The 25836-nt window shown below is 43.6% G+C and overlaps 1 protein-coding gene and 1 pseudogene across 1 annotated transcript in view; one reads left to right on the forward strand and one right to left on the reverse strand.

The window, feature by feature from the left end:
- Nucleotides 1-25836, reverse strand: part of LOC126413075 (uncharacterized) — a 183049-nt gene that overhangs the window by 123539 nt on the left and 33674 nt on the right. Inside the window, exon 3 of the mRNA XM_050082972.1 lies at nucleotides 7422-7799. Coding sequence (XP_049938929.1) covers nucleotides 7422-7799 — 378 coding nt within the window. The remainder of the gene's footprint in view (nucleotides 1-7421; nucleotides 7800-25836) is intronic.
- On the forward strand, nucleotides 6407-6523 carry LOC126413562 (5S ribosomal RNA; annotated as a pseudogene).

The raw sequence follows: 25836 nt of genomic DNA on the forward strand, positions 1-25836 counted from the left end.
CATCGTGGTATTCTCCTGTTGTAATTGTAAAGAAGAAATCAATTTCTGGAGAACCACAGTTCCGTTTTTGTGTTGATTACCGATCTTTGAATGCTGTGACTACACCCGCCATTTACTCCTTACCAAATTTAGTGGAAACCTTGGATTACTTGGGCAGATGTCGAATTTTTTCAGTATGTGATTTAACAAGTGGTTTTCACCAGTTAACAGTGCATCCAGATGACCAAGCAAAAACTTCATTTGTAACAGCAGTTTTACGAGGGCTCACCCCCAACACAAGCACTTGTTTACCTTGATAATGTAATAATTTTTGGTGAAAACATGAAGCAGCATACTGAGAGACTACAAGCTGTTTTTGATCGTATAAGAAGCCCAAACCTGTCTTTATCAATAGATAAAAGTCATTTTGCACAAAGTAAAGTTAACTATCTTGGTCATGTTATAACCAGTGAAGGTGTTTGACATGATCCAAAATTAATTGAAGATGTAAAAAATTTTCCTGAACCACATAAATTGAAAGAACTACAATCATTCTTGGGATTGTCAAATTTCTACAGACGATTTATAGCCGGTTATGCGAAAATAGCACGTTGAATGACATCGCTACTGAAGAAATGAGCCACATTTAATTGGTCAACAGAGTGCAAAAAGGAAATAGAAGAACTTGAAACTGCTCTAACCACAGCCCCAGTGTTAGCATATCCGGATTTCAGTAAACCTTTTATGCTTTCCACAGATGCTTCCAATTTTGCCATAGGTGCAATCTTGTCTCAAGAAGTTGATGGTCATGAACATCCAATCTCATTTGCATCCAGACAATTAAACAAAGTAGAATGTAATTATACTACTATTGAGAAGGAGCTTTGTGCTTTGTTTTTTGGTATAACACATAAAAGATGTTTCTTAACAGGAAGAGAATTTGCAGTTATTACAGATCATGCCGCACTTAAATGGTTATTGAGCTTAGAGGATCCAAGTTCCAGATTAACAAGATGGGCATTAAGATTGAGTGAGTACCAATTTAAGTTTATTAACTGACCTGGTAAACAACATGTGAATGCTGATGCAATGAGTCGAAAAGTCGGTGTTTGTGTTACAATATGTCGACAAGAAGAGTTAAAGGCAGCTGAAGAAGAAGATCCACAATGAAAATTATGGAAAAATGATCAACGTTTTGTTGAAATGGATGGATTATTGTACAAAATCACTAGTTATTCCAGAAAGAGCAAATAATGAGGGAACAACATGATTATTCATTATCAGGACATTGCGGTAAAAAGGCAACAAACATTAAAACAGCTCAAATGTGTTGGTGGCCTAGCAGCAAAGGTGACGTTTGCGAATTTGTTTCACAATGTTATTCCTGTAACAGACGGAATAATGTAGGAAAAAGTATGGCACCATTGCAAGAACTGCCAGAGACAAGTGAACCATTTGAACGAGTGGGACTAGACTGTCGTAGGACCGTTGCCTAAGACTAAAGATGGAAAAAAATACATATTGACAATGTTATATCATTTCTCTAGATACCTTCTCATGATATCAATACTGATCAGAGCGCTGAAACTGAAGTTTTTGCAAAAGAATGGATTCTTAAGTTTGGATCACCACTAAGTCTAATTAGTGATCAAGGAACGAATTCTATGAGTGAATTACTTAAACTGACTTGTAAGCTCATGCAAATACACTCCTGGAAATGGAAAAAAGAACACATTGACACCGGTGTGTCAGACCCACCATACTTGCTCCGGACACTGCGAGAGGGCTGTACAAGCAATGATCACACGCACGGCACAGCGGACACACCAGGAATCGCGGTGTTGGCCGTCGAATGGCGCTAGCTGCGCAGCATTTGTGCACCGCCGCCGTCAGTGTCAGCCAGTTTGCCGTGGCATACGGAACTCCATCGCAGTCTTTAACACTGGTAGCATGCCGCGACAGCGTGGACGTGAACCGTATGTGCAGTTGACGGACTTTGAGCGAGGGCGTATAGTGGGCATGCGGGAGGCCGGGTGGACGTACCGCCGAATTGCTCAACACGTGGGGCGTGAGGTCTCCACAGTACATCGATGTTGTCGCCAGTGGTCGGCGGAAGGTGCACGTGCCCGTCGACCTGGGACCGGACCGCAGCGACGCACGGATGCACGCCAAGACCGTAGGATCCTACGCAGTGGCGTAGGGGACCGCACCGCCACTTCCCAGCAAATTAGGGACACTGTTGCTCCTGGGGTATCGGCGAGGACCATTCGCAACCGTCTCCATGAAGCTGGGCTACGGTCCCGCACACCGTTAGGCCGTCTTCCGCTCACGCCCCAACATCGTGCAGCCCGCCTCCAGTGGTGTCGCGACAGGCGTGAATGGAGGGACGAATGGAGACGTGTCGTCTTCAGCGATGAGAGTCGCTTCTGCCTTGGTGCCAATGATGGTCGTAGGCGTGTTTGGCGCCGTGCAGGTGAGCGCCACAATCAGGACTGCATACGACCGAGGCACACAGGGCCAACACCCGGCATCATGGTCGGGGGAGCGATCTCCTACACTGGCCGTACACCACTGGTGATCGTCGAGGGGACACTGAATAGTGCACGGTACATCCAAACCGTCATCGAACCCATCGTTCTACCATTCCTAGACCGGCAAGGGAACTTGCTGTTCCAACAGGACAATGCACGTCCGCATGTATCCCGTGCCACCCAACGTGCTCTAGAAGGTATAAGTCAACTACCCTGGCCAGCAAGATCTCCGGATCTGTCCCCCATTGAGCATGTTTGGGACTGGATGAAGCGTCGTCTCACACGGTCTGCACGTCCAGCACGAACGCTGGTCCAACTGAGGCGCCAGGTGGAAATGGCATGGCAAGCCGTTCCACAGGACTACATCCAGCATCTCTACGATCGTCTCCATGGGAGAATAGCAGCCTGCATTGCTGCGAAAGGTGGATATACACTGTACTAGTGCCGACATTGTGCATGCTCTGTTGCCTGTGTCTATGTGCCTGTGGTTCTGTCAGTGTGATCATGTGATGTATCTGACCCCAGGAATGTGTCAATAAAGTTTCCCCTTCCTGGGACAATGAATTCACGGTGTTCTTATTTCAATTTCCAGGAGTGTAACTCAGTTAAGGACTACACCAGCACACTCTGAAGGAAATGGAAGAGTCGAGCGAGTCCACAGAACAATTATTAAAATGGTTATCCATTATGTGAGCAGCAAACACAATTGGGATGTCTGTTTACCATACTTGGTAAGTTGTTACAGTGCAAAATGCACTGCTCAACTGGCTTAAGTCCATATGAGATCGTCTACGGAAAAAAGATGCATTCGCCCTTGGACTTTGCACGATCGACTGCCGGCATCAGCAATGAACACGTAAGGGACCTAGCATGCAAGCTAAAGGTAGCATGGAAGGGAGTGGAACAGCGAAATCATCAATCCTTTCTTCAGCAAGCAAGACAACACGACCGCCAAGCAGCAGTGCCACAGTATCGAGATGGAGATCTTGTGTATCTAAGCAACGTGGTGTTAAAGAAGAATCAAGTCAAAAAGCTTCAGAAGTGTTGGAAAGGACCATCTTGGAGGTGTTGTTGCCAGTCACTCTTAAGCTCCAATTGCCCTTTCGTTCGATTGTCATTCATGTCAATCGTGTAAAGCCATTTCTGGGTAGATTTCCTGTAGCATTGCAAGATGACGAGGACCGACCGAGAGGCAGACCTGCTGTTCTCAAACCCAGGAAGCGAGAATCGTGCGTTCGCAGTCCAGACTTCGAGGCCGAGGCACCGCCACGTTCCGAGCGATCCTGCTCCAGACACCCCTACAATCTGCGTAAATGTGTGTAGTGTGTGAGAGTGCAATGCGTGTGTTTATTTCAGCCTTGTGCTTATGTGAATGTGTTGTGAAAATTTAGTATTGAAGCTATTACACGAATGCACAAGTGGAACTAAACCTTTTATTACACAGGTTATCACAAGAAACTCATTTATTTTATGTTCATTGTTATCTCTAGTATTTAGAACTCATTAACCATGTTCATTTTTATTCTAATGTTTGCTATGATAGCGTATTCTACTAATACTGTAGTAATAGTACCACAGAGTACAGGTGTTTTGTTTGAACCCCGATCAAATTGGTAGTTTTAACAAGTAATGCCAAACTTGTACTCAAGTACAATCTGAGTGAAATCCAGCAGCTGTTCAATTCGGTAAGAAGCAAAGTTATCTAATTCGTTCTGTTAAGGTAATGATACAATTTTGGAAATGGGTACATCTTAGTGTAATAACCGGATCACAGCCAAAATGCAGATAGAGTCTACATTTGCTAATTATGAACAAGAGATTTACTGTTTCTTTAAGCTTTGCCATACAAAACTTTAATTAGGCGAAAACGTTCCTGGTTTGATTTTGGAGGGAGTATCCTTCGTACTGTATTTGGTGCTTTAACTAGTCCAGATCTACTGGAAGTTAAAGGCAAAATATTAGCTCTTGAACAACAGTCCAGTACAGATTCAACTAACCTCTCTAACGAAATTATCGTATTAAAGAATATGCAAAGAACCATTACTATATTTTCTTATAGTTTTATGAGCAAAATCGGTATAGCTTTTACATTGGACTGCAGGATGCAATTCGCATCTCATTATTTTGCGACGTCCAACGAAGTGCACCGCCACCGATCACGAATGATAAGCAGAGTTACGTCCAACCTGGGGAAAAAAATCAGGAAAAATCTTCGACTATTTTGCTGCGAAAATTACCGACCACCGCAAAATGTCCTCATTATTTCGAAACTGGTTCAAATGGCTCTGAGCACTATGGGACTCAACTGCTGAGGTCATTAGTCCCCTAGAACTTAGAACTAGTTAAACCTAACTAACCTAAGGACATGACAAACATCCATGCCCGAGGCAGGATTCGAACCTGCGACCGTAGCGGTCTTGCGGTTCCAGACTGCAGCGCCTTTAACCGCACGGCCACTTCGGCCGGCTATTTCGAAACTGCCATCGGAGCAAAGAAGAGAATAGAGTCGTTTGAAATGGGTGCTATAGCAGCGTGTTGAAAATTTGGTGTGCTAGTGACATCTGAGGATGTACTCCGCAGAATCGGCAAGGAATGAAATATATGGAAAATAGTGACAAGAAAACGGGACAGGGTGATAGGAAATGCGTTATCAGCGTTCCACGGTAAAAAAAATGCTTCAAATGGCTCTAAGCACTATGGGACTTAACATCTGAGATCATCGGGTCCCTAAACTTAGAACTACGAGGGTCACTCCAAAAGAAATGCACACTATTTTTTTAAAGCCATCATTTATTCTACATGTTTGAAAGTTTTACAGTGTGTAGATACATCCTTTAGGAACAATATTTTCATTTCTCCACATAATTTCCATCCAACTCAACTGCCTTACGCCACCTTCGAACCAGCGCCTGTATACCCGCACGGCAAAATTCTGGATCAACCTGTTGGAGCCACTGTTTGGCAGCGTGCAGAAGGGAGTCATCATCTTCAAACCTTGTTCCACGGAGAGAGTCTTTCAGCTTCCCAAAGAGATGATAGTCACATGGAACCAGATCAGGACTGTTAGGCGGGTGTTTCAGTGTTGTCCATCCGAGTTTTGTGATGGCTTCCACGGTTTTTTGACTGACATGTGGCCGTGCATTGTCGTGCAACAGCTAAATATCCTGCTTTTCCCGATGTGGTCGAACACGACTCAGTCGAGCTTGAAGTTTCTTAAGTGTCGTCACATATGCATCAGAATTTATGGTGGTTCCACTTGGCATGATGTCCACAAGCAAGAGTCCTTCGAAATCGGAAAACACCATAGCCATAACTTTTCCAGCAGAAGGTGTGCTTTTGAATTTTTTTTTCTTGGGTGAATTTGCATGATGCCACTCCATTGATTGCCTCTTCGTCTCTGGTGAAAAATGATGGAGGCATGTTTTACCACCTGTCACGATTCTTCCGAGAAATTCGTCTCCACCATTCTCGTACTGTTCCAAAAGTTCGCTGCATACCGTTTTTCTTGTTTCTTTGTGAGCCACTGTCAACATCCTGGGAACCCACCTAGCACAAACCTTTTTTTAACGCCAACACTTTCAGTATTCTGCAAACACTTCCTTCCCCTATCCCAACGTAGCATGATAATTCGCTCTCTGTGATGCGTCTGTCAGCAGTCACCAATTCGTTAACTCTCTGAACATTGTGTGGAGAGTGTGCAGTAAGAGGCCTACCACTGCGAGGACAATCCTCAATATTGCCGTGCCCACTTTCATCACATAACCTGCTTGCCCACCGACTAACTGTACTGCGATCGATAGCAGGATCTCCATACACCTTTTTCAATCTCTTGTGGGTGTTTCCCACTGTCTCGTTTTCACAGCACAGGAATTCTATGACAGCACGTTGTTTCTGATGGCAACGGCCTTGCCGCAGTGGATACACCGGTTCCCGTGAGATCACCGAAGTTAAGCACTGTCGGGCAAGGCCGGCGCTTGGATGGGTGACCATCTAGCCGCCATGCGCTGTTGCCATTTTTCGGGGTGCACTCAGCCTCGTGATGTCAATACTCGACCGAATAGTAGCGGCTCCGGTCAAAGAACACCATCATAACGACGGGGGGAGCGGTGTGTTGACTACACGCCCCTCGTTTCCGCATCCTCACCTGAGGATGACACCGCTGTCGGATGGTCCCGACAGGCCACTTGTGGCCCGAAGACGGAGCGCTTACGTTGTTTCTGACGAACGTCAAATGTAGCAGCCATCTTGAAGACATGCTGTGACGGCGCCACTAACGAGAACAGGTTGAACTAAGTCTGAAAACAAGTGGGAAGGATGTATCTACACACTGTAAAAGTTTCACACATGCAGAATGAAAACTGTATGTTTACAAACATCGTGTGCATTTCACCACACACATCCATGCCCGAGGCAGGATACGAACCTGCGACCGCAGCAGCAGCGCGGTTCCGGACTAAAGCGCCTAGAACCGCTCGGTCACAACGGCCTGTAAGAGGTAGCTCTAGAGTTGTAAAAACTGTAGGTAAAGACAAAGATTTGAATATATCCAGTAAATAATTGAGGACGTGGGGTGTAAGTGCTACAGGAGAGCATATCAAACTAATCAGAGGACTGGTGACCCCAAAGAAAAATGAGATTAATAGGCTGCGCAGGATTAGTAGAGCGGTCTATGGCGCTGTAGTCATGGACTGTGCGGCTGGTCCCGGCGGAGGTTCGAGTCCTCCCTCGGGCATGGGTGTGTGTGTTTGTCCTTAGGATAATTTAGGTTCAGTAGTGTGTAAGCTTAGGGACTGCTGACATTAGCACTTTAAGTCCCATAAGATTTCACACACATTTGAACATTTGAGATGCAATAGTGCCAGTTGCTTTCTACTCAGTGAATCAGGAGACGTGACAGTTGGTGAAGCGTACAGCATTTTCCTCGTAGCGTCGTGAGAAGCGTGGGCGGCGCGGTGTGTGAGTGCAGAAGCCAGGCTGCGGACAGTAGCGGCGGCAGCGGGATGTGGCCGAGGCGCGGACTCACGCTCTGCCTTGGTGAGCACGGGCATGCCCAGCTCGGCGGACACCTCGGCGTCGGAGAGCAGCCGCATGTCGTAGGCGGCGGCGACGGCGGGCACGGGCCGGCCGCCCACGCTGACGGCGTACACGAGGCGCAGCGGCGCGTCGTCGCCGGCCAGCGGCGCCGCCTCCAGCAGCCGCACCGACACCGGCCCGGCCGGCGCCCGCCGCAGCCGTCCCGCCGGCGCCGCCGCCGACGCGTTCACCAGGCCCAGGTGCCGCTCCTGCTGCCTGCGCACAGCCACAAGCCACTTACCTGCCGAACCCTTTCGCATGTTACGTATTCTGTGAATCTACGACAGCAGAGGTACGAAGTGGAAAAATACACTGAATGAAAAAGTGAAATTGCAATGAAATGAACACCCTTAGCTGCTTACAGGCGTTGACATCCGTCAACGGGGACAGATGAAAATGTGTGCCCCAACCGGGACTCGAACCCAGGATCTCCTTCTTACATGGCAGACGCTCTATCCATCTTTTTTTTTTTTATCACATTTTGATGTATATTGTTCGTTGAATTTGTTAGTGGTGGACGTCCGATGACAATTGTTCAGGTTGTTCGTTGATCCGTTTACTCAGTTTTTTACTACAAAGGGTCGCTAAACCCTCTGACCGAACACGCTGAGCTACCGTGCCGGCATCCATCTGAGCCACCGAGGACACAGAGGATAGCGCGACTGCAGGGATTTATCTCTGGCACGCCTCCTCGCGAAACCCACATTCTCAACGTATGAGCGGTCGCTCAGATGGATAGAGCGTCTGCCATGTAAGCAGGAGATCCCGGGTTCGAGTCCCGGTTGGGGCACACATTTTCATCTGTCCCCGTTGACGTACGTCGACGCCTGTAAGCAGCTAAGGGTGTTCATTTCATTGTAATTTCATTCTAACGAGCTGCATGGTCACCGATGGTATCTGTTCTTTCGGACATGTTCGAAAGGCCAGATACCATCTTAGTATATATATGAATGAAAAAGAGAGCAACACCAAAACATGTACAGTAGTGAAATTTCGGCAATATGTAGGGTGCATCAAAAAGAATCATCCGATTTGCCACGTCTCTATTTCTGAAACTGAGCCGTAGTAAAGTTAGCTTTGAAAAGCGCGCCGCAGCGCGTAGCGTGAAGCAGTCGCCATCCGTTTTCTGACGGTGGCGCCGTTGTCGCAATTGAAGGTTTAGGTGTCTCCCTCTAGCGCAGGCTCACCCAAGAATTGTGCCCGGCGGGCGCACCAGCGTCCCGCGGGCGCAAGGCAGTGTAGTTCAGCGCCCCGTCCACGACCGTGTGTCGCTAGTGTCGCCATGGGAGCGAGCGAGCGAGCGAGTGAGAGAGAGATAGCTGCGGAGCGAGTAAGACCGCACAGCACTGCTCTGCGCCGGACAGTCCCGCGGTCTGATCCAACGTAAACAAAGTATTCTATTTATGAAATAGTTTTATGAAAGGGATACAGTGTTTCATTATTAGTGTTAGTAGTTACAAGTAAATGTTTTTTGTTGTACTTCGTGCTACAGCTTTTTGTATCCCTTTTCAGAGTTTAGAAATCGGATCCTTAGGTTGCTATTTTGTGCATAATAGTTTTAACTGACCAAGTTTGAAAACTTATTAAAAATAGAATTAAGGTTATAAAGCTCTTTAATTCTTACAGTCAACATGGTTAAAGACGACAATTAACATTTTACACGTTTTTCTTTTTCGAGGAAACGATTTTGTCTAGGTTTGGTACAATATTCCGTGAGACTGCTAACCTCAAAGAATTAGTCAAATTTTTATCGCCAAGTAACGAAAGGTTCTTACTTTTAGCAAGCTTTAAAAGAGAGAAAAAGCGCTCACAAATATACGTAGAACCAAACGTTGAGAGAAATTTGGCCGCGTGCTTGTGCAAAAGAGGATATTTCTCTCGTGGAAGACATCTGTAGAAGTCGTCCAAAGTTTTACACAAAAGAAAGCGGTTCTTCAGGTGGATATCGCACTGCAGGTCAATCAGCTCTAGTTGAAGCACTTGTGAGACGTCCTCTACCCGAAGGGAAAACGGGCGAACAAATATATATATAAGGCCGGTTGAAGCTCACTTATTTCCAAGAATCTGTTTTCAAACTGTTCTTGTAATTCGCAAATGATTTGAACATAATCTGAAAAATCCACACTGTCTAGTCCAGGAAAGTATCCACAATTCTTTTCGCGCAACTGTTTTTCCCACAAAATAAGTTTTTTTTTAAATGCTTGAATCGTCTGCAGTAAATCAGCAACAGAGTGATTTTCGCCTTGGAGTGAAATGTTCAAAGTATTTAAATGACCAGTAAGGTCGCTCAAAAAAGCCAAATTCGCCACCCACTTAGGATCACAAAGTAATTCTTCTGGACGTTCTTTCATTTCAAAAAGGTATTTATTTCACTCTTCAAGGAGAAAAACCGATGAATCACCTTTCCTCTGCTCAGCCATCTTACTTCGGTGTGGTAGGGGATGTCCGGGTTCAAATGGTTCAAATGGCTCTGAGCACTATGGGACTTAACATCTATGGTCATCAGTCCCCTAGAACTTAGAACTACTTAAACCTCACTAATCTAAGGACATCACACAACACCCAGTCGTCACGAGGCAGAGAAAATCCCTGACCCCGCCGGGAATCGAACCCGGGCGCGGGAGATGTCCGGATATTCCACTTCGGTATCAGGCAGAAATTCTTTAAATTGGACATGTGTGAGTCCATGCGATCGAAGATAATTAACTGTTCGAAGAACTGTGTCCATAACATTTTTTATGTTGGCAATCTTCGCACAGTGTGCCTCCTGGTGTATCAGACGATGGACTGCCGCGAATAAGGAACAGCCACTTCAGCCATTTAAGATGTGACGTAACTCAGAAATCCTGTGCGTATCCCTCGTAGCGCAGGGGCTCCATCCGTTGTTACAATGGCCAGGCGTTACCATTTTAAACCCATTGACTCGAACATGTTTTCCACGGCTAGAAAAATATCCAAACCCGTGGTTGTGTCCTACAATGGTATAAGGTCGAGAGGCCCGGCGGGCGGTCGTTCGGTCCGCACGGTCAGCTAAACGACACGGCTCGGCCACTGCGACAACATACGAATTCGCCCGGGGCGCTGGCCGCGGGCGATCGCGGGCGCTAGCCACCCAGGGGCACAGTTTGGACGAGCCTGCTCTAGCGGGAAAGGGGGAAAAGTAGGATGTTCGCGTCGGTTTAAGAAGTGGCTGTATGGGCTCTCGTGAAGAGTTGGCAGTCGGGGGCATCCAGAAGCCACTTCTTTGCCGGTGCTAGAAGGACAGCACGCAGACCGTGGCATCAGCGTAAGCGACGCGAGCGGCGGCTCCGTGGTATGGGGCGTAGATGAAGATGTAGAAGTTTTCCGACGACTAGTTTTTCTACGATTCGGAGCTATGGAGTATCTGCCCCAAAAAAAGTTCGCTAAATAGTGATTATTAAAGAGTTCACTGGGTCGTAGTAAAGTGAACTTTGAAAAGCGCGCCGCAGCCCCTAGCGTGAAGCAGTCGCCCTCCGTTTTGTGGCGGTGGCACCGTTGTCGCAATTGAAAGCTTCGGTGTCTCCCTCTAGCGGGAAAGGGGAAAAGTGGGCTTTTCGCGTGGGTTTAAGAATTGGCTGTATGGGCTCTCGTGGAGAGTTGGCAGTGGGGGCATCAAGAAGCGACTTCTCTCCCAGTGCTAGAGGGACATCAGCGTAAGCGTCGTGAACAGCGGCTCCGTGGTATGGGGCGTTAACTGCTCGTCGCGAAAGGAATCTTCCTGAGCGTGGGTCCACAAGGGGCCTAATCTGTAGTTCGGCCGCATGCTGTCGACCGGCGAGGAGGTTCTGAAAATCGGCGCGCCTTCCTGCGTCCGTTGAAACGGCTGGCAGCGGGTGGTTCGGCAGAGCATTGCGCTGTTCAGTGTTGGTTCAGTCCTGGGAGTCGTAACGCACCAGAAGTTGAGTATTGATGGTTAACAGATTTTATGAAGTTTAATTGAATTCAATTTACTCATTCTTGTTAATTATACCAGCCGTATTTTTTGGGGGGTTTCCCGCCATTCATTCTCGTCTGCCCACCCGCGGGAAGATGGTAATATTAGAAAGGGTGGTCCGTTTGTCCACTTCTGAGGACGAAAGGGGGGGAGTCAGAGTAAATCTGTGGTTCGGATTGCTTCTTTCCCCTCCCAGCTTACCTACAGGTTTATTCGACTATTAGTCTCTGCCATGTCTGTGAAAGTGTAAGGCACCAATGACTGTACTGTTTAGAATGCAAGGCACCAAGACCTGATCCATTCTCTCGCCTGCCATAACTAGTATTACTAGACTCACGTGTAAAAGGTACTCTAAGAAAGAAGAAAAATTCCTTTTGCCTCGTGGTGAGAACTAGTCAATTGCATAACGAATTCCTGCTCGTCTGGAAGCTGTAACTTACGTAAATTTGTGTTTATGTATATTAGGCTATAATCAAGCAAGGTTAATGTACGCCGTAGTGGATTTTTTATATTGTTTCTAGTCAGCAAAAACTGTTGTGTGTTTTTTCAATTTAGTACTTTTTAAGGCTTTTACTAAGCGTGCTTATGTGTTTTATACAGGTAGTTGGGTATTAGTGTGTTTTCTTGCCATGCAAAAGTTTGCCATTTCTTTACGTGTAGAAATTGTTGCCTTGTAACGAGAACTTTTGTAAAAGTTCGCAAGTCCTACCTGGCGAGCGTGTGTATTTGTCGTAAGTTAACTGGCAGAAATTTGTAAACTTTGTTTTTTTATATATATTTTGGAAATTTTAATGCTATTAACTGTAAATGTCCCCCGTGTGCATGACTCATGCGTTTTGGTTTTTCTAGTTTCAGAACTTTTGTAAACAGGATTGTCTTTATATGCTGCAGACAAGTTAGATTCTGCGCCATTTAATGAATGGAGTGAAATACACCTGTAGTTTAGTTGGGCTTGAAATATTATACAGCGTCGCGTTGTATACGTTAAATTGCTTGCCTATACTTGCCTTTTACTGGCGTGAAATTTTTTTGTAATAATTTAATAATTTAAAAGTCCTTTCCTATCGTAAATTGTGACTTATTTATTAAATGATTTTTTTAATATCGTTAAGTCTTGCACCAAATTTGAATAAAGAGTGTTACTCAAAGTTGTGTGTAATTTCACCAGTTATTCCTTGGCACCTACTTCCACTTTACATTTTGTGTACTGATTGAGATTAATAACCTTTGGTGAACTAGTAGTAATTTTACGGTTCAGAAACTAATAAACATAAACAATGAATTTTCGTACTTTTCATAGATGTTCAATATGCCCTCTTGAGATGTACGGCAAATACTATGTGATCAGAAGTATCCGGACACCCCCAAAAACATACGTTTTTCTTATTAGGTGCATTGTGCTGCTACCTACTGCAACGTACACCATATCAGCAACCTTAGTAGTCACTACACATCGTGAGAGAGCAGAACGGGGCACTCCGCTGAACTCACGGACTTCGAAAGTGGTCAGGTGATTGGGCGTCACATGTGTCATACGTATGTACGCGATATTCCCACACTCATAAACATCCCTAGGTTTATCGTCTCCTATGTGATAGTGAAGCGGAAACGTGAAGGGACACGTACAGCACAAAAGCGTACAAGCCGATCTTGTCTGTTGACTGACAGAGACCGCCGACAGTTGAAGAGGGTCGTAATGTATAATAGGCCGACATCTATCCAGACCATCACACAGGAATTCCAAACTGTATCAGAATCCACTGCAAGTACTATGACAGTTAGGCGGGAGCTGAGAAAACATGGATTTCATGGTCCAGCGGCTGCTCATAAGCCACACATCACGGCAGTAAATGCCAAGTGACGACTCGCTTGGTGTAAGGAACGTAAACATTGGACGATTGAATCGTGGAAAACGTAATGTGGATTGGAGAATCACGGTGGCGATCCGATGACAGGGTCTGGGCATGACGAATGCCTGGTGAACGTCATCTGCTAGCGTGTGTAGTGCCAACAGTAAAGTTCGGAGGCGGTGGTGTTATGGTGTGGTCGTATTTTTCATGGAGGGTGCGACCGAACCGCCGAATCTTTCCATCAATAAATGGGGTATGTTCTCAACTGACTCGGTTGTTTTAACCCCCTCCACTGACGGAATGACCCGCTTCCTAATTCCGTATGTATAAAGCCAATACGGACTTGTAGCTGTCACGCCTTTGCGCTTACTGCTACGTATTTTAACCGTAAATAGCTCAGTCCTAATGGTAAGAGGTAGTAGTGAATTCACGTTGTTAATCTTTGAATACAGCACAGCTGCCACAAGCTCAGCTCACTTTTACTCCACTCCTACCCTCGCCATTGCACCACATTAATTAGGTGCTACATGGACCTTGCTAAATTCACTTGCGTATACATTTTTGACCGTTACTCGCCAGTATTTACCTAATGATTAGTACACTCCTAACCGGACTATTTCCGAAAGAGCTGTGATGATTGAACGGGTTCGATCCACGGCCTACAGTGCCCTACAGTTCACACGGTAACACTGCCTACCTGACCCACTTAACTTGGTAGTGAGCTTATGTATCCAATCACCACTGCTAGCAGCAGTGGATAATCCTATCAGCACGACGAGAGCAGCAGACTTACCGTCGAATCCTCCTGAAAATACTTATAACTACGGTCGCCAGCTCTGAAGGAGCAAAAGAATAAATCAATTTTTTGGCTCGTTTCAAAGTGAAACGGCTTGAGTTGAATTTAAACTTAATTCTGAATATTACTATTTCTGATCATTCTAGGTGATTCTACAAAGCAAATACTCTCTCAATTTCTGTGAGTTGGTTTGGTAATTACCACCAAGACAACTTATGCAACTTAGGTTAACAAAATTCTATCCTTCAACTTATTTAATGATTTTGGATATTACTCTTTGGACAATTGATATAGAATTAGTTAAGTGACTTTACTTGAAAGGTTACTCAGAAAAATTTAAGTAACTATAAATAGGCGACTCATTCTGGTGCGACCATTGCTCTTTTCAACATTCTTATACGCTAAAGTATTCTACAACCAAAAGAATTGTAAATGAAAGAGGCGATGGTGGCCTCAGTCTGATTTCACTACACTATGTTTCAGGTTACTACACTTTACAATGAACAACATGCGTCGTAATTTTACTCATTACTATATTCTGTCCTCTGCACTTGCACAAAAGAAAACTGGTATTCTCCTTTTACATGTATACAAAGTTCGACTTAACAATTGCAAGCAGTCTTGCCTTGGGTAGACGTGTCGGTGTTGGTGGTGAGATGCATGTGGCTAACGCAGCTCTTCACGCCTCATGCCCTCAATGGCGGCTGGAACTACGAGCTGTAGCACTCGTATCAGCTACTGCACGTCCGCCATAAAATCTGGGCGCAGGAACTCTTACAATCAGCCCCAGTGGCATAGAGACGGCTTCGACAACCATTCGTCGCGTTCTACTCCACAAACGGCGACGATATTCGCCTCTTCGCTGTTGCACAATTACTTTTGCTTGAGCACAGTTACGCACGTCCGGTCACGTCAACACTCCCCAGGCCATTCCATTGTTCAGTCCCTGTGTCTCCAGCTACCTCTAGCTACGCTCGTATCACCAAGAGTGGGGGCGTTCCCCTACCACCTCTTCACCGAAATCATTTAGTATTTAAGAATATTTATATTTATTACCCTGGAGTTCATACCAGTCATAATAATTTACTACTAGCGCTTTATAACATTAAATCATACAGTAATAACTTATAATTACCAAGAAAAAGAATACATTTGACTCCGAGAGCTTAGTGCATTGTCTGACAGGCAGCGCTAATTCCCAGTTTCGCCAATAGATGGCATCAGGGTGCACTCCCTGGCAGTCTCACACCAGCGCGCCCGTTTCCGACACGCGGGCTCCAAATTACTGTCAGCCCACCATCATTTCAGTTCCGTTACACATGCCCCACTTCTTATTGAAGTATCTAACAGTGATAATTCAATAAGAAGTCTCTCCTATAATGAGTCAGAAATTTTCGTTAAGCTTTTTACCAAGGGTTTTCCCTTTCTTACTGATACACCTCGGTACTTATATTACTTATTTAAAATTAAACACCAATTCTTTCTATCTTTCCTGCTAAACATTACATAAATGATTTACATATATTCTTTCCAATTTTCTTACTTCTAAACACAGTACACTTTAAACATCTTTTTTACAGAAATTTTAAATACACTTCTTTTATCTCAGGCAAGTAAAACACACGTTATGCGCCTATTACTTTATAGCCCGTCCTTTTCACTTTACCTCCTCACTTTTCTACCTCTTCCACAACACTTATTTACACGTCTATTAAGGCTTTCTTAGAAGCTCAGTCTTTCCCAGTCTGTTCAGTCTCTACTTAAACTAGAAGTTTCATTAGAATACTGCAACATATTTTAGTGAACATTTACCTTTCACATAGAACAAAAGAAACAAAACTATTTACATATTGGTTTACTTTAATATTTATTTATATATTTATTTTCAATCTAGTAGAATTCGTGGTTCATACCTTTTGAGATCCACTATGTTTCTTACTCCCAGGCGTTTGCCTGTTAATGGGTACTCTAAATAATAAGCATTCACATTGGGTATGGACACTATTTTAAATGGTCCATTATATATATATTTAAATTTGCTGATCTCGTTATTAATTTCACTTGACTTTTCATGTGTTTTTACAAGAACGAGATCACCTATTTTGAATTTAGGATTCCTTACTTTTTCGTCATGACGACGAATTCTCGCATCTGCTTGTTTTCTCATCTTGTCTTTTACTAAGTTCTTTTTACTATCATAATCTAATTCAACTCTATCTGGAAATTCTAGTAGGTCTTCTACTAGACTTTTACTTCTCGTCTTTTTCAGGATTTCTTCTGGAGTAAATCCAGTGCTCTCGTTTGTTAATGAATTCATGATTTCTTCGAATTCACTCACATACATGCCCCACTTCTTGTGGTTACTGTGGCAGTACGTCCTAAATAACCGACCTATCTCACGCATATATCTTTCTGCCGGATTGCTTGATGGGTGATAAGCTGAGATATGTACCACTTCTACCTGTTTCTCAGTTATCCCATCCTTCCACATATTTGAGCAAAACTGAACACCATTATCTGATAGTATTCTCTTTGGCTTCCCTACTTTCACAAAATAATCACACACCATTTTATCATACACAGCTCTGGCAGTAGCTTTTCTTAAGGGATATAGCTTTATATACTTTGAGAAAAGTTCAACTGCTACAAATATGTACACAAAACCCCCCATGGTTTTCGGTAATGGTCCAAAGATATCTACTGCTACTATTTCTAATACTTCATCAGGTTTTATTGATTGCATGGGCCCTTGATTAGTTGCATTTGTTACTTTCGCCTTTTGGCATAGATCACAAGATCTTATCCTCTGTGCTACCCTTTGTGCCATGTTGTTAAAGGTAATGCATTCATCTAACTTATCGGTACACTTCCGTGCACCACAATGGCCATATGCCAAGTGAACATAATCTATCAGCACTTCAGTGTGTTGTTCTGGCCAACATACTCTCCACTTCCCTGGATTATTTAATCTTTGAAGATACAGTACACCTTTATGTATTTTATATGAAGCCCTTATGTTAGTTGCGTCCGGATTGTCAAACTTGACCTTTACCGACTTGAGTGCATCATCATCACTTTGATATCTTCGCATATTCCGACATATTTCCCTAATTTTTTCTCTTCCTTCCGCTTTTTTGAAGTAATTCACCTCAAAAACATCTTCCCTATTCTTTACACTTTCTAGTGTCTCACATCCTTCCGGTAATCTCGACAAAGCATCCGGTACTGCATGTTCTTTCCCTTTAACATACTTGATCTCTATATCAAATTGTAAAAACAGCGCCCATCTGGTCAACCTGTTATGTAACAATCTGCAGTCCTTCAAAAATATTAAAGCTTTGTGGTCTGTATGGACCACAGTCTTATGTCCCCATAAGAAAAGTTGAAATTTCCTAAAACCCCATACTATAGCTAAAGCCTCCTTCACTGAAACCATATAGTTTCTTTCGTACTTAGACATGGTTCTACTCGCAAATGCTATTTGTCTATGAGTTTTTTCCCCATCTATCATTACCTCCTGAAATATGGATACTCCCAATCCATAATCTGAACTATCTGTTGCCATGTGGAATGGTTCACACAGGTCAGGGTGCCATAACTTTATGTTTTTAGCCAAATTGTCTTTTAGCCGGTTGAATGCTGTTTCACATTCCTCAGTCCATATATACACACTGTTCTTCTTAAGTAGGTTGTTCAGATGTGGGCTATTGAACACCTGATCATCCACATACTTACGATAAAAGGAACAAAGTCCTATAAACGACTTTAGTTGTTTTTTATTCTTGGGAGCCGGACAATTTCTTATTGCTTTGACTTTATCGGGATCCTTTTCAATTCCCTCTGGCGTTACTATGTGACCTAAAAACTTTATTTCTTTCTTCACAAACTCGCATTTTTTCAGGTTCAGGGTCATTCCTCCTTTAATTAAAGCTTTGAACACCCTGTCGCATAACTCCATGTGCTCTTCCCATGTCCTTGTAGCAATTAACAAATCATCTACATAAACCGTGATTAGCGAACTAAGTTCACTCCCTAAAATTTTGTCTAACGCCCGAATGAACACTGAAACGGAAGTATTTAGGCCAAATGGTACCACTGTGAAATGGTAGCATTTGCCATTGAATAAAAATTCCGTGTACTTCCTAGACTCCTCACTTAATGGGATTTGCCAGTATCCTGCAGTTAGGTCTAAACTAGTCATGTACTTTACACCATTAAACTTCTGCAATAAATTATCTATGTTCTCTGGACGATCCATCTCCCTATTCACTACTTTATTCAGAGTACGAGCATCTATCACTATTCGTACACTTCCATCCTTCTTACCTACTATCGCCAATGGGTTATTATATGGGCTAGAACTCCGTTCAATGACCCCACATGAAACCATTTTATCTATTTCTTTTTGAACTGCTTCTTTCTTAGGCAAGGGTACATTATATGGTGGTTTAAAGAAAGGTTCATGCTCCTCTACCTCCATGCAGTACTCATAATTTATCACTCGTCCCGGTTTGTCCGAAAATACCTCCTGATTTTCTTTCAGAATTTGCCATAGATCCTCCCTTTGGGCATCAGATAGTCCTTCCGTTTTATCCATTACGTTTCGAAGGAGTGTCTCCTTATTTCCATCTTCAACTATCTGCCTCACCAGAAACCAATCGAATTTTTGACCTATTCCTGAATCATGATCATCTCTATATTCTACCCATCTCAGCTGGTTCTCTTCCATTACTCTAGATGATTCAAATGGTATTTCTAATATCGCACTATCAACTTTACAAACTATTATCCCTTTGTCACAATCTATAATTACTTTCTGTTTTATTAACCAGTCAATGCCTAAAATGATCTCGGCACTGAGCTCTGGAACTACTAAAAATGCATTCGAAAATTGCTTGTGTTTTATCTTAAATTCCATCATCACTTGATGTTTAACAGGTTTACTACATTTCCCTGTCGCCCCTATCACTTTAACACCTGTTACTGGCATCATGACTACTCCTCGTTGCTCTTTGCTCATCTCAAAAAATGCGTGCGAAATAGCACTTATTTGAGCACCCGTATCCAACAATACATATAAATCGTACCCACATACATTAATGGGCAGGATTGTTTGCATCGTATTGTCCTCTTTCATACTTTCTTTATCTTCCCATAATAAATCCTTTTCCACCGCCAAGTCTTGCCATATTATTTTTCCGGTTTTTATACTGACCATTCCATCTGGAGGTTTCTTTCTCCTTTTCATCCTAAATTCTTTCACCACTTTTTCCAATAGTCCTTCGTCTAGGCTCTTTAATGCCATCTCGTTCTCATTCGAATCTGTCATGCCTGAACTCTCGGTTGCGGGATCGGAAACTTCCTCTACTTCTTTTCCTCCCTGGATGCTTTCTGATGATTCTGACGATAATTCCTCCTCCTTAGAAATATGACCTTCTTCGGATTCAAATAATTCTTGCAAATTATAATCCATTTCTCTACTTTCCCTTTGTTGGATAGTGCATTCGCCACTCTTACTTTCATTATTTTCCCCTACTAAAGGAATTCCAGTCTCACTCAACTCATTTGCTTCAGTACTACAGGGATCACAACACTCTTTCTCTTGGTTAGATACACTTTCTCTAATTTCTTTAAAAGAATCTTCATCACAGTCATGTACTCTTGCTGTCACTAGGTACACATCACAATCGGTATGGCTCTCTAACACTGTCATATTCGGGTCCAAACTAATCACTTGAGTGGAAGATCTTTCTAATTGTGCTGGTTGGCTTTTGAGCTGATGTACATATTCTGCATATGAGGTAATTTCTGAATCGGCATGCGTCTCTGCACTATGCCCCTTTTTCTTATCCACCCTTCCCTCTTTAATTACTTCTCGATGCGATTCGTCGACTATTCGTACGAACCTTTTACCATAAGTCACATCACTCCTACCTTGCCCCTGCCTCTCTGCACAGTTGCCATCCCTACCGACAAACAACGCCTTCTCTGACTCTTCCTTCATCAATTCGTCACTCTGACCTCGAGTTGTACTTGTTTCATTCACGTGAGCCTTCACATCCGACCGATATTCTTTTCCTACTTCATTACCCTTAATAATTCCTCCCTGCTCTCTCTCCTCTGATTGTATCCCTGCATTATACTTCGCAAAGTTTTGTTTATGTAACTGCTCTTCAGGCGGACGACGCACTATCCTACTATAGTACTGACTACTCCGATCTTCCCTATATTTGGGCCATTTCTTTCTTTCCGCGCGCGTTAGGCCCTTGACCTGCGCGGTATTTAGTTTTCCTGATTTTGATAATGCATCCCGTTTCCCTGATAGTGTCCTCTCCCTCGCTGAGAGTTACCTCCTCGACCTCTTCCTCTCATCATGTTAATTTGCGGTTCATTCCTACCACCTTTTACTACTCCATTCTGATTTCTGAAACCTCGAAACTCTCTAGTTTCCCGCCACCTATCTTCATTCTCGATTTTTTCTAAAAATTCATCGAATGTTCGATGAGTGCCTCCTACATAACGCTTTGAATCGTCAGGTAGCTTTTTCCACAACTCCCACACTATCTCCGATTCTGATCTACGATCTTTAAGATACTCCAAACGCTTGAACCATCCTTCACAGTATTCTTTCATGAGCCCACGCCCATGTTCTGGCATTCTGGCGACAACGAATTCTCTCCACAACCTATCTCTCTGTTGTGTGCTCCAGAATTCCTCAAGGAACTTTTCTTTGAAGTCTGTAAACTTCAAATTGTCGATATCCAAATTAAATCCCCAACGTTTAGCATGACCTGCTAAAGCGTCTATTACTAAATTAATTTTTTCTTTATCCGACATGTCTGTTGGTAAGACACGTTCACAATTTTTTATAAAATCCATTGGATGCCATCCACCTTGTTTCTTTTGAGGATCGTATTTTTCCTCCCTACTCAGTATTTCTGATTTTTGCATTACCAATGGGATACCACTACAGTTAAGAAACGTCTGATTCTGAACTTGCTGACTTAACAATTTTATCTCATTACGCAGTGTATTTTCCTGCTCCTGCACACATGCATCAAAACTCAACATGGTATTGCGCAGTGTTTCAATATCAGCTGCCGTTTCTTTAACAATCTCTTTCTTTACAACTGGTACTATCACCTGTAATTTACTTTCAATTATCGGTTCTAATTTTTCACTAACCAAAGGTTCCACTGATTTCTCTATTCTCTGAATTTCGGTATCAAATCTTTTCTCTATTTCTGTGACTTTTCTCTGAACATTTGTTATTTCAGCCCTAATGCTATTTACTGATTTGTTTACCTCTGTGATACGTTGGCTTTGCGTATTCAAAATATCTAAATTGGCTTTTATTTTACCAGATAGGTTTTCCTCCAATTGGGATATATGACTAGCCATTTCTGCTTTCAAACTAGCATTCCCTTCTCGAATTTGCGCCATCATCCTATTTAACAAACTTGTTAATTCCATATCCTCTCCCTTGTGACTTGCATCCACAGATACATTGAGTTCACTTTTCACTACCTTTGGTTTCACTTCCCGTTCCTCCTGTCTTGTGGGTGTGGATTCATCTATAAGATTTTCCAACCCTACAACAGTATCTATGGTCCCTAATTCTGGGTCTGACCTTGTAATGTTTTCGTGTTGCTTGTTACTATTCGACTCCATCTTATGATGCTGTATTTCGTGCCTAATAGAAATGTTTATTAAGCCAAGTATTACATGTTTACCTCCTACTATTGGACTTTCTTTTGCTGCTTTGCAGGTTGTCGTCTTGAACTTACCAATTGCGGTATATTTGTCTACAACAGAATTTTAAATTTAAAATTTTCTTGAAACTACAAGTTTATATAAAACACTTTTATTGCACCCATTATTCTACAAAATTGGTGAGTCCTGTCACGGTCGCCACATGCGACCGAACCGCCGAATCTTTCCATCAATAAATGGGGTATGTTCTCAACTGACTCGGTTGTTTTAACCCCCTCCACTGACGGAATGACCCGCTTCCTAATTCCGTATGTATAAAGCCAATACGGACTTGTAGCTGTCACGCCTTTGCGCTTACTGCTACGTATTTTAACCGTAAATAGCTCAGTCCTAATGGTAAGAGGTAGTAGTGAATTCACGTTGTTAATCTTTGAATACAGCACAGCTGCCACAAGCTCAACTCACTTTTACTCCACTCCTACCCTCGCCATTGCACCACATTAATTAGGTGCTACATGGACCTTGCTAAATTCACTTGCATATACATTTTTGACCGTTACTCGCCAGTGTTTACCTAATGATTAGTACCCTTCTAACCGGACTATTTCCGAAAGAGCTGTGATGATTGAACGGGTTCGATCCACGGCCTACAGTGCCCTACAGTTCACACGGTAACACTGCCTACCTGACCCACTTAACTTGGTAGTGAGCTTATGTATCCAATCACCACTGCTAGCAGCAGTGGATAATCCTATCAGCACGATGAGAGCAGCAGACTTACCATCGAATCCTCCTGAAAATACTTATAACTACGGTCGCCAGCTCTGAAGGAGCAAAAGAATAAATCAATTTTTTGGCTCGTTTCAAAGTGAAACGGCTTGAGTTGAATTTAAACTTAATTCTGAATATTACTATTTCTGATCATTCTAGGTGATTCTACAAAGCAAATACTCTCTCAATTTCTGTGAGTTGGTTTGGTAATTACCACCAAGACAACTTATGCAACTTAGGTTAACAAAATTCTATCCTTCAACTTATTTAATGATTTTGGATATTACTCTTTGGACAATTGATATAGAATTAGTTAAGTGACTTTACTTGAAAGGTTACTCAGAAAAATTTAAGTAACTATAAATAGGCGACTCATTCTGGTGTGACCATTGCTCTTTTCAACATTCTTATACGCTAAAGTATTCTACAACCAAAAGAATTGTAAATGAAAGAGGCGATGGTGGCCTCAGTCTGATTTCACTACACTATGTTTCAGGTTACTACACTTTACAATGAACAACATGCGTCGTAATTTTACTCATTACTATATTCTGTCCTCTGCACTTGCACAAAAGAAAACTGGTATTCTCCTTTTACATGTATACAAAGTTCGACTTAACAATTGCAAGTAGTCTTGCCTTGGGTAGACGTGTCGGTGTTGGTGGTGAGATGCATGTGGCTAACGCAGCGCTTCACGCCTCATGCCCTCAATGGCGGCTGGAACTACAAGCTGTAGCACTCGTATCAGCTGCTGCACGTCCGCCATAAAATCTGGGCGCAGGAACTCTTACAATCAGCCCCAGTGGCATAGAGACGGCTTCAACAACCATTCGTCGCGTTCTACTCCACAAACGGCGACGATATTCGCCTCTTCGCTGTTGCACAATTACTTTTGCGTGAGCACAGTTACGCACGTCCGGTCACGTCAACACTCCCCAGGCCATTCCATTGTTCAGTCCCTGTGTCTCCAGCTACCTCTAGCTACGCTCGTATCACCAAGAGTGGGGGCGTTCCCCTACCACCTCTTCACCGAAATCATTTAGTATTTAAGAATATTTATATTTATTACCCTGGAGTTCATACCAGTCATAATAATTTACTACTAGCGCTTTATAACATTAAATCATGCAGTAATAACTTATAATTACCAAGAAAAAGAATACATTTGACTCCGAGAGCTTAGTGCATTGTCTGACAGGCAGCGCTAATTCCCAGTTTCGCCAATAGATGGCATCAGGGTGCACTCCCTGGCAGTCTCACACCAGCGCGCCCGTTTCCGACGCGCGGGCTCCAAATTACTGTCAGCCCACCATCATTTCAGTTCCGTTACAAGGGCGCTTGCACCCCTTGTTTTGCGTGGCACTATCACAGCACACGCCTACATCGATGTTTTAAGCACCTTCTTGCTTCCAGTGTTGAAGAGCAATTCTGGGATGGCGATTGCATCTTTCAACACGATCGAGCACCTGATCATATTGTATAACCTGTGGCGAAATGGTTACACGACAATACCCAACCCTGTAATGGACTGCCGGTCGGTGTGGCCGAGCAGTTCTAGGCGCTTCAGTCCGGAACCGTGCGACCGCTACCGTCCTCGGGGATGGATGTGTGTGAGGTCCTTAGGTTAGTTAGGTTTAAGTAGTTCTAAGTTCTAGGGGACTGATGACCTCACATGTTAAGTCCCGTAGTGCTCAGAGCCACTTGTATCATTTGTAATGGACTGGCCTGCACAGAGTCCTGTCCTTAATCCAATAGAACACCTTTGGGATTGTTGGAACGCCGACTTCGTGCCAGATCTAACCGACCGACATCGATGCCTCTCCTCAGTGCAACACTGCGTGGACAATGGGCTGCCATTCCCCAAGAAACCCTCCAGCACCTGATTTAACGTATACCTGCGAGAGTGGAAGCTGTCATTAAGGCTAAGCGTGGGCCAACACCATATTGAACTCCAGCATTATGGATGGAGGGCACCAAGAACTTGTAAGTCATTTTCAGCCAGGTGTCCAGATTCTTTCGATCATAAAGTGTATGTCAATGCGGTATTAAAACTGTTCCCACACTGCAGCGAGCATGGCATTCAAATTGTTCTCACACTGCAGCGAGCATGTCTTGAGTTACAGCTTCCACAGCTGCTGTTACACCATTTCTCGGTTCATTCATTGTTGTTGGTAACGGAGGCACATAAACAGAGTCTTTCATAAACCCCGACAAGAAATAATCATATACAGTGAGGTCCGGTGACGTTGAAGGCCTGTAACGTAAGGCTGAATCATCTGGCCCAGTGCGACCGATCCATCGTTCAGTATTCCTTTGATTTAAAAATTCCCGTACTTACAGATGGCAGTTTGGCGGTGCCCCATCCTTTTGGTAAATGAAGTAGTTCGAATCAGTCTCCAACTGTGGGAGAAGAAAGTTCTCAAGCACATCGAGATATGCGCTTCCTGTAACAGTGTTCTCGGCAAAGAAAAATGGCCCGTACACCTTTTCCCGTGAAACTGCACAAAACACCTTTAATTTTGGAGAGTCCCTGTCATGTTGTAAAACTTCACGTGGTTGTTCTGTACCCCATATTCTCACATTATGACGGTTGACCTGTCCATTGAAGTGGAATGTCGCCCCGTCACTAAACACTTAGCTTGGAAGAAAACTGTCATCCTCCATCTTGCCACGAACGAAATAACAGAATTCCACACGTTGTTGTTTGTTACCTTCACGAAGAACTTGCAGTTGCTAAATTTTTTATGGTTTCCTGAGCTGTCGAGCTGCGAACGTATTTCTGCGGACTCCTTGTGAAACTATGGCGATGCGTTCGACGTCTGTATCAGACACTCGGGGAGGGCCCGTCGACTTGCCGTTACGCAAACAACCTGTTTCTCGGAACTGCTCATGCCATCGTCAAATGCTCTATGCTGTAGGAGGATCCACACCATACCTAGTACGAAATTTACGCTCAACAGTTATTACTGACCCGCACTGCGCAAAACGTAGAACACAAAATACTTTCTGTTGTCCCGACACCATTTCACTAGAACTAGAGTGGGCGCACACTGCTGCTACTCGTACCTAGCGGTAGCCTTGTAAAACTGGAGTGTTTTCTCTTTCCGACAGCTCGTTGTTCATGCACATATCTCAAATAACATAATAGTTACGATTTTTTTTGCAAAT

This window comes from Schistocerca serialis, chromosome 7 (genome assembly GCF_023864345.2).
Source record: "Schistocerca serialis cubense isolate TAMUIC-IGC-003099 chromosome 7, iqSchSeri2.2, whole genome shotgun sequence".
NCBI lineage: Eukaryota > Metazoa > Arthropoda > Insecta > Orthoptera > Acrididae > Schistocerca > Schistocerca serialis.